At 38.9% G+C, this 9,059-nt stretch overlaps 1 protein-coding gene across 1 annotated transcript; it reads left to right on the plus strand.

The window, feature by feature from the left end:
• Positions 1–935: 935 nt before the first annotated feature.
• Positions 936–2,431, plus strand: LOC141641532 (uncharacterized). The gene is made up of 3 exons (XM_074450191.1): positions 936–1,396; positions 1,828–1,912; positions 2,225–2,431. The coding sequence occupies exons 1-3, from the start codon at positions 936–938 to the stop codon at positions 2,429–2,431; spliced, it is 753 nt and encodes a 250-aa protein (XP_074306292.1).
• Positions 2,432–9,059: the final 6,628 nt, after the last annotated feature.

Here is a 9,059-nt window from a genome sequence, read left to right on the forward strand (position 1 = left end):
TGCCTTTTGGGTTGAATAACCTACCAGCAGTATTCATGGATCTTATGAATTGGATCTTCAGCCCGTTCTTGGATAGGTTTGTGGTCGTCTTCATTGATGACATATTGGTTTACTCTACGACTAAGGAGGAGCACGAGGAGCACCTGATGTTAGTACTGCACACTTTGCGAGATAATCGGTTGTATGCCAAGTTATTTAAGTGTGAGTTCTGGTTAGAGAGAGTGGCTTTTCTGGGCCATGTGATCTCGAAAGATGGTGTATTAGTGGATCCTAGTAAGATTGAGGCAGTGTCAAACTGGGAACTGGGAAGCACCGAAGAATGTTGCTGAGATACGGAGTTTCTTGGGTTTAGCTGGCTACTACAGAAGGTTTGTGAAAGACTTCTCTAAGATCGCCAGACCTATGATAGCTTTGATGAGGAAAGATACTAGATTTCGTTAGGATGAGAGTTGTGAAACGGCGTTCCAAACCTTGAAGGAGCGTTTGACCATAGCTCCCGTTCTATCTCTACCTGAGGGAAATGAGAAATTTGAGGTATATACCGATGCTTCAAAGAATGGGTTGGGTTGTGTTTTGATGCAGAATGGGAAGGTTATCGCCTATGCTTCGAGGCAATTGAACCCGTATGAGGGAACTATCCTACTCATGATTTGGAATTGGGTGCAGTGGTTTTTGCTCTAATGATTTGGAGGCACTATCTCTATGGGGCAACCTTTATGGTGCTTTCAGATCATAAGAGTTTGAAGTACATCCACACTCAGAAGAAGTTGAACATGCGTCAGAGACGATGGATGGAGCTTATCGGGGACTACGATATGGAAATTATTTATCATGAAGGGAAGGCTAATGTAGTGGCAGATGCTTTGAGTAGGAAGAGTGTACATTCGTTATATACCGCTGTGTCCTTGATGAAACTAAAAGATGAGATGACTAAGATGGGGATTCATATGATTCACAAGGGTGATGCCATTGGCGATTTGACAATAGAACTTGAACTTTATGATGATATAAAAAGGAAACAGGAAGTTGATCCCAAGATTCAAGAGTGGAAGTCAAGGGTGGAGAGTGGTACAGTTTCGAGGCTTTTTATCAACACAGATGGGAGCGTTCATTTTGATGGGAGATGGTGTGTATCTAATGACGACTTGAAGAAGTTGATCATGACGGAGGCTCATTGCACTCCTTATTCGGTACATCCGGGTAGTGACAAGCTCTATAAGGACTTGAAGAAGACGTTTTGGTGGCCCGGTATGAAGAAAGATGTTGCTGAGTTCGTGGCTAGATGTTTAACTTATCAGAGGATAAAGGGTGAGCAACGAAGACCACAAGATAAGATTCAGTCACTTGAGGTACCAGAAAGGAAATGGGAATCGATCTCTATGGATTTCATCGTGGGGTTACCAAGGACTCAGCAAGGTAACAATATGATTTGGGTTATCGTCGACCGTTTAACGATGTCAGCTCATTTTATTCTAATGAAAGATACCTGGAGTAAGATTCATATAGCTTTGGGTTACAGGAAGCATGTGGTTCCGTTACATGGGGTACCAAAGGATATAGTGACGGATCGAGATGCGAGGTTCATATCACGGTTTTGGCAAGAGTTGCAGGAATTGATGGGAACTACCTTAAAGATGAGTACAACATTTCATCCCGCGACAGATAGTTAAACTGAAAGGACCATCAAGACTTTAGAGGACATGTTACGAGCTTGTGCTACAGAATTTGGTGGGATCTGGGAGGATAGGCTGGATTTGATAGATTTTTCATACAACAACAGCTATCACTCTAGTATTGGGATGACACCTTTGAAGCTTTGTATGGCAGGAAGTATAGGAGTCCGGTTTATTGGGATGACAGTGCTGAAGCTGTGATCTTAGGCTTGCAGATGGTGCAAGACATGATTGATCAAGTACACTTGATTCGTCAAAAGATAAAAGCAGCTCAAGATTGATAAAAGAGTTACGCGGATTTGTATCGCACGAACATTGAGTTTAGGGTAGGTGACAAGGTTCTCTTGAAAGTGTTACTTATGTGAGGAGTTATGAGGTTTGGCAAGAGAGAAAAGTTGAGTCAGAAGTTCATCGGTCCTTATGATATTTTAGGCCGGATAGGTTAGGTTGCCTATCGGCTAGATTTACCACCATCGCTTGATCAGGTCCATAATGTGTTTCATGTATCACAACTTCGGAAGTATGTGAGTGATCTGTCACATGTACTTCAGGTTAAGAATATCGAGTTAGATGAGGCTCTAACTTATGAAGAGGTTCCTAAGGAGATCTTGGATCGTAAGGTACGCAAGACAAGGAATGGTGAAACTGTATTACTTAAGGTTCTATGGTCTAATCACAACATGGAAGAAGCCACTTGGGAACCAGAGGAGGCTATGAGAGAGCGCTACCCACACCTTTTCATAACCGTTGTCTTTTAAGGGGGGTAGAGGATGGTCGCATGTGTGTTTTAGGATAGTTTGAGGTCGGTATGGTTGTGTTGTTGGTTTGTTTGAGCTATAGTTGGGTTATTTAGTTGGTCATAGTTGGTGTTGTTAGTATCTTTCAGTAGTTGGTCTTGCTTTTGTTTTGAGAATGGTATGAATTTCGGGGACGAAGTTTGTTTTAAGGAGGGAAGACTGTAATACCACGGTTTTATGGTCCTTAGTTACTCGGTAACGTAAGTGGAACTCATCCGAGTTGGTCGTCGTGTGTCTTCTGGTCAGGCTACTGCCTAAGAGCACTCGATCGAGTAGTAAGATACTCGGCCGAGCACCCCAGGTACTCGACCGAGTACCCGGTCTGGCGGGTTTATTTCCACGGTTCTGGTTAAGGTGATTAGAGGTTATATATTTCGTGTTATCAGTTTACAAATCACTTTTACAAAACCTAACGACGCATATCACCTCTCTAATCACCTTAATCACTTCTAAGGCTATTTGTTGGATCTTGAGTGTTTATCCGTCTTCTATATATCGATTCCGTTGGTAAGTCACTAGTACCTTGTTTATCAGTTATATTGACTTTTAGGGTTTTGCCCTAATTGGTTAGGTTGAGAAAAAAGGTTGTTTGGTGTGATTGTGACATAGAGTATGGTTGTGATTATTACTAGGTGACGAGTTCATAGAGGAACAATTCTAACTTCCGCTGTTGTTTGTTGATCGCAGATTCACTAATAAGGTAGGGTTTTCCCTACTCAGTTGCCTGATTAATTGGATATAAGATGATGATGGTTGATTTATTGGCATGATTACTATTATTATTGTTGTGATTGTGATATACTGGATGGTTTGGTTTGGTTGTTTAGTTTGTTGTGGTTCTCGAGGCGAGTCCTCGGCTGAGTGGAGTCATCATCGAGAATGGCTTTACGCCCTTAATTCTCCCCTTGTGGTTCCTGTCACAAGGGGGATGTGCACATTAATGGACTTGGGTTGTTCGCTCTTGTAGTTGAGCAGGGCTTAGGTGGTAAGGCTGCGGTCCCCACTGGCGGTGTGGATTACCTGTTGCGATGGGTAATCTGGCAGGCCTACACACTTTAGTGTGTAGTCGATGATGGAGATTATTCGTTGGAGGAATGTGTAATGAGTTGCTTTGTTGTATTCCTTATTTGGTTAATCAGTTGACTGACCCCGTTGTTGTTTTGCAAAATTGTGGTGATCTATTCGGGGATGGTGAGCAGTTGATTAGCAGGTATGTAGTGGATAGCTCGTGGGTCACGGATGGTATGGAGTCATCACTTAGCTTTAACATGTCTAGTTTTCGCTGACTTTTGATGTAGTTGTTGATCACATTCTTTTGACAGTTTTGTAGACCTTTTGGATTTTGGTTTCAGTTGTACGCACTTTAAATTTATAAATCTTAATTATGATTATTTATGGTCACTTTTGATATACTGTACCTCAGACAACCGAGATGGCAGCACCTTGATATTCTAAGGTGGTCCTTGGTAAGACACCTTGGTATATGGGGCTGTTACACCCATGTCCAACCTAGCTAGGTTGGGACGTGATTCTGGGAGTGGTATGCGGTTTTGACCGATCCTCTATTCTCGTCTCCGCCATGAATCATTCTGATCTTCTGAACCTCCGTGTCACTTAGCCTGTCTTTGATATTCTGTGGTTTATCAGCATTATTACTCTTCGCTTGCATGTGGGCATTGAAGTTTTTAAAGTACCCTTTGTTAATACGGTCTACCGCGTCGTCCGTAAGTTGACGTCAGTTTTGGTTTTGTGCCCATTCTGCTTGTCTTATTTGCACTATTTTGATTAGTCCCCCTCGTGCTTCATTTTCGGGGTTTTTTTTTTCCATTGGTGCTCGTTCTTCTTTATATCATATATTTCCGCCTTTCTGACGGTGATCGGTGTGTATGACTCATGTAGCGGTACGTATGACGTCCTTTCTACTGGCAAACCGAGGTGATCGAGTATGCTCGACTTTCCTCTCTTATTCCCACCTCTCTTTCTACGGGATTCATCTTTATCATTGTTGCGGCTATTCTTCATGGAGGGACTCTTGAAAGTTTCTAAAACCCCTATTAAACTTATTTAATAGATTTTATAAATTACTCATTAATTTATCTCATGGATCTAGTTGCATGCAAAATGAAATTATACAAAATAAGAAGATTAAGAAGAAAATAAATTCTCCTTACATTGTTGTAAGGTTCGAAATAGGGCACCACAAGAGACTCCTTCTCTTGTAGATCTTGAGCTATTAGTAAAAAGATGATCCTCCAAAAACCAAGCTCCATATTAGGAACTCTCCTCTTAGTTGCACCAAGACTATCCCTCAATATTAGTATTATCATTAACTAGATAATAATACTAATTACCTTAAATATTAATTGTAATATTAGTTATATTACTACCATAGTAACCTTATGTGAATATTAGAATTTGTGAACAAAGTTTTGCATAAAACAATTTTATGTGTATGAGAGAATGTCTAAGATGAAGAGAGATAAGTATATGATTTTTTTGAAGAAAAATGAGAACTCATTTTCTAATAAGGGGAGAGGGTGCCGGTTTTGATGGTCATGGGGAATGGATAAAGCTCTTCCTTTTAGCTTTTTGTCTTACCCAAATAATAGGCTAGGTTTAGGTGTAAGACTAGTGTGATGATTATGCTTTTCCTTATAAAATAATCAACCACATACACCCTAAAACTACCTACTAAAAACCGGCTCCCACACTTAAAATAGACTCCATTTTATTTTTTATAATTTGTCATTTGTCATATGTTATGACATGTGACATGTAACATGTCATTAGACATACTAATGCATATTTAACAAATTAAATATCATTATATATCAAATAAAATTACATTTAACAAATTACAAAATAATTCACAATTACATGTATATAAAATGGATCATATTAAGTCAAGTTAATATAATCTACAACATTTTGTAATTATAATTAACTAACTACTCTTATCTCAAATGTTTCATAAACATTAATCAATTTTAGTAATATAACATATTAATTACTAAATTGAATCTTATTTAATCAAATTACAATAAGATATAAAATTCTCTCTTATATATCAATTTGTTCAATTTAAGGATTTAATCAATCTGTATCGTCATACAATCGATTAACTTTATAATTGAGGGAATTGTCCTTTAGGTGTGACCTTAAGGGATCAACTGACCACCACCGTCAAACGACAGTAATGTCAAACTCTAGTTAGCTAATCATTACCGATTAATGTTGATCAGTTGACTATATATATATTGAATCATCCCTTACGTATTCTTATCATGAGGTTCAATAATGTGATCGCACCATTGTTGAGGACACATACTCCAACAATCTCCCACTTGTCCGAGACAAGTGTGCGTCACCAATTCTCTTGTCCTATTACATCATCTCCTACTCAATGCAAGGTGTCTTGCAGGTCGTACTTGCATGTGATCATATCAATAGTGATTTCCTCGATCTGGAGAGTAACTGTTTGACCGGAATTATCTACCGTAGATACTTTCCGAGCGTGGCCACGCATTTCCAGTTCACTACTCCTCGAGTGGCCTTGAGATTTAAAATAACCCTGACAAGGGGTGGACAATTCCTATCACACTATTCCCTTCGTACACCCATAGTTTGTCATGACCCAAAAGATGCACACTCACCCCCTTTGACAGAATGGCTTGGGGCAAAAATCAAAGTCAATCAGAAACTGTGTCGACTTGGGCGAACAGTCTCTAGTCAAAGAATCGACTCAAAAGAATACTATAATAGCTATCGCCACGACTAGGCTATATAAATGTTGCCAGAACTCTATAAGCGGTCACTGTCCGACAGAGTGTCTCATACAGTCTGCCTATGTGATCGACTAGTCATCTCTTATGACTCTATGGCACTTGAACTTGCCATCAATCGCATCACAATCTAGTCCCTTGGAGACGTCACCTCATATAAGCAACTAGGGGCCAATACTATGTTAATTCAGTTCACTTTAATATGGTTCAATATTGTCTCAACTGTTGGAATAAGTGTCCTCCGACAATAATGCGATCACAACTGTCGATCATGATGATCACATGTTTAAATCTCATATTTAAGAATACATGTGGAAAGTAATATTTTACAGTCAACTGGTCCACACATATCGGTAATGAGTGGCTGACTAGAGTTTGACATTACTGTCGTGCGACGGTGGTGATCAGTTGATCCCCTTAGGTCATACCTAAAGGGTGACGCTCTTAATTGATTATTTAATCAATCGTATTTAGATACGGGTTGATTAAGTTGCTTGAAATTGACGGACGATTTTGTGAGTATAATTGACGTGTCCGATTGTAATTCGATTAAATAAGATACGGAATAAGTAATCAAATTGTTTTATTATTTAGATAAAATTATTGTTTACGAAACAATTGAAATTGAATGAATAATTTATTATAAAAACAAGACGTTGTAATCTATAATACGATAAACTGTTTTGGTACAAGTAATTACGAATTACTAATCGATTTTGTATATGACATATTTTATAAGTATGTTGATTTTTAATATGTTAAAAATACATTACAATTTCACATGACAAGTAACATGTGACATTTGACAAATTGACAAAATAATGTGTAAAATGGACTTTCCATTTTACATGATATGTACCGAAAAATAAGGTGGTTTTAGGGTTTGAAGTGTGCTTAATATTTTATTTAAAATAACAATCATCACACTAAAAACCTAGTCTTACATACCTATAATTTATGGGTAGAAGGAAAGGCCATGCATTGGCCCTAAAAACCCACCCCACCTGGTTTTAGAGAAAGGAGAAAGCCAAGGGGTTTTGCTCTATAATTACACTACACTACAACACTTTTCACTAGTGTAATTTTTCATTTTTCATTCACTACAAAACTTAGAGAAGTTAAAGAAAGAAAATACTCCAATTTCTCTCCTCTCTTGGCCGAATAACAGGAGACCAAAAATAATATTTTTGGGTCAAATTTTTAAGCTAAATTAATAATATTACTAGTTCATAATATTATTAATTATTAAGAGTAACACCTTGGATACAAGCTTTTGGAGAGGTTCTAATTTGAACCTTTGTTCATCCATTATAAGGAAGCTCAAGAACTAACAAATAGGTGAATTTGTTGGTGCCCTTTTGATCCGAAATCCCAAAGTAAGATTGACGATTTCTTCTCTAATCTTGTTTTTAGTTTGCATGCATAAGATCTAGTTATTATTTTATGACTAAATAATCACATTTGTATGAAATGTATAGAAATGGAATTAATGAAATCTCTTGTTTTGCCTTAAACTCTTTTGTTTCGTTCTAAACTTCATTTTCCCCTAAATTTTCGTCTATCAAACCCTAATTGCGATTCAAACTCTCCCAAATCCCCTTTATTTCTTGCCTAATCACCAAATTCGTTTCCTACATTTCTTTGTTTGCTTATTAATCTTCAAAAGCCCCTTATTTTCCCCTTCATTTGTGTTGATTATCTCGGTTTTAAAAGGGTTTTAAGGTTTGCGGTTTTAAGCTCGAAAAATCGCCTATTGTTTTTGTTCCTTGAAGATTAATTGCTTCTTGTAGGTCTTTTATCATCAAGTAAGTGCTCTCTATAACCTCTTGCATTTTAATTTCGATTAATTCGAATTTTATAAGGTAAATGGCTATTAGGGTTTCGAAATCCATGGTTGGTCGAATTTTTTCGACTTAATTTGTGTTTATACCCCTGTTTATCTTGCTTGATGATCATAATTCCCAATTCCTCGCTGTTTATTGTACCTTTTTTTCGAATTTCACATGATTTCTGTGCTTGAGTTCAGGACAGTCGAATTTTTCGACTGTCACTTAGATATTGCTGCTGGTTGTTTCGATATTGCTGCTGTTGTTGACTGATATCGCACTGCTTAGGCGTGTTTTCACTGAACCTTTGCACAGAAGCTGCGATTAGGGTTGTTTAAGTCGAAAACTTTCGACTGTCAGACGGGTTCATACGCTTTCATGCTTTAATTAACCTCAGTCATTGCTTGCTAGCTACTGTTGTTAACTGCTATCCCGTCCCCTACTGCTGCTTACATTCTGTAATTCGAAATTTTTGAGGATTGTTGGGATTTATTTGCTGTAAAGTCGAATTTTTCGACTGGTAGGGGGTCATATGCTGTCACATGCTGGTTTTACGTGATGTTTTAGCCACGGTTAGCAGCAATTTTCTTATCATACCCCTTACCCTCTGTTGCAGGATGGATTCTAGTTCTTTACCATCTACTAGTTCGTCCTCCAGCCCGTCCTTGAGTGAGTCAGTGGCCCCTGCTGTCGCCACTACCACCGCCTTAGTCACCACTGCAGCCCCAGTTTTCCTTGTTTCAGCTGCAGGGACGGTTTTTACTCCAGCTAGCTCAGCTGCTAGCCCAGTTCAGGCTACCTCTTCCTCTACGGTCACCACCACATTGCCTAGCACCGCCGCTAGTTCCTCTTCACGGTGACCACAGTAGCCACTACCTCTGCACCACCCCCTGTTTTTACACCTGTGGCGGACTCGCCAGCAGTCGCAGCTGCCTTCAGAGCAGCCCTGGTTCCTCACACCGTCGCTTCACGAGCTTCTGC

The sequence above is a fragment of the Silene latifolia genome, chromosome 2, assembly GCF_048544455.1.
Source record: "Silene latifolia isolate original U9 population chromosome 2, ASM4854445v1, whole genome shotgun sequence".
NCBI classification, from domain to species: Eukaryota; Viridiplantae; Streptophyta; class Magnoliopsida; order Caryophyllales; family Caryophyllaceae; genus Silene; species Silene latifolia.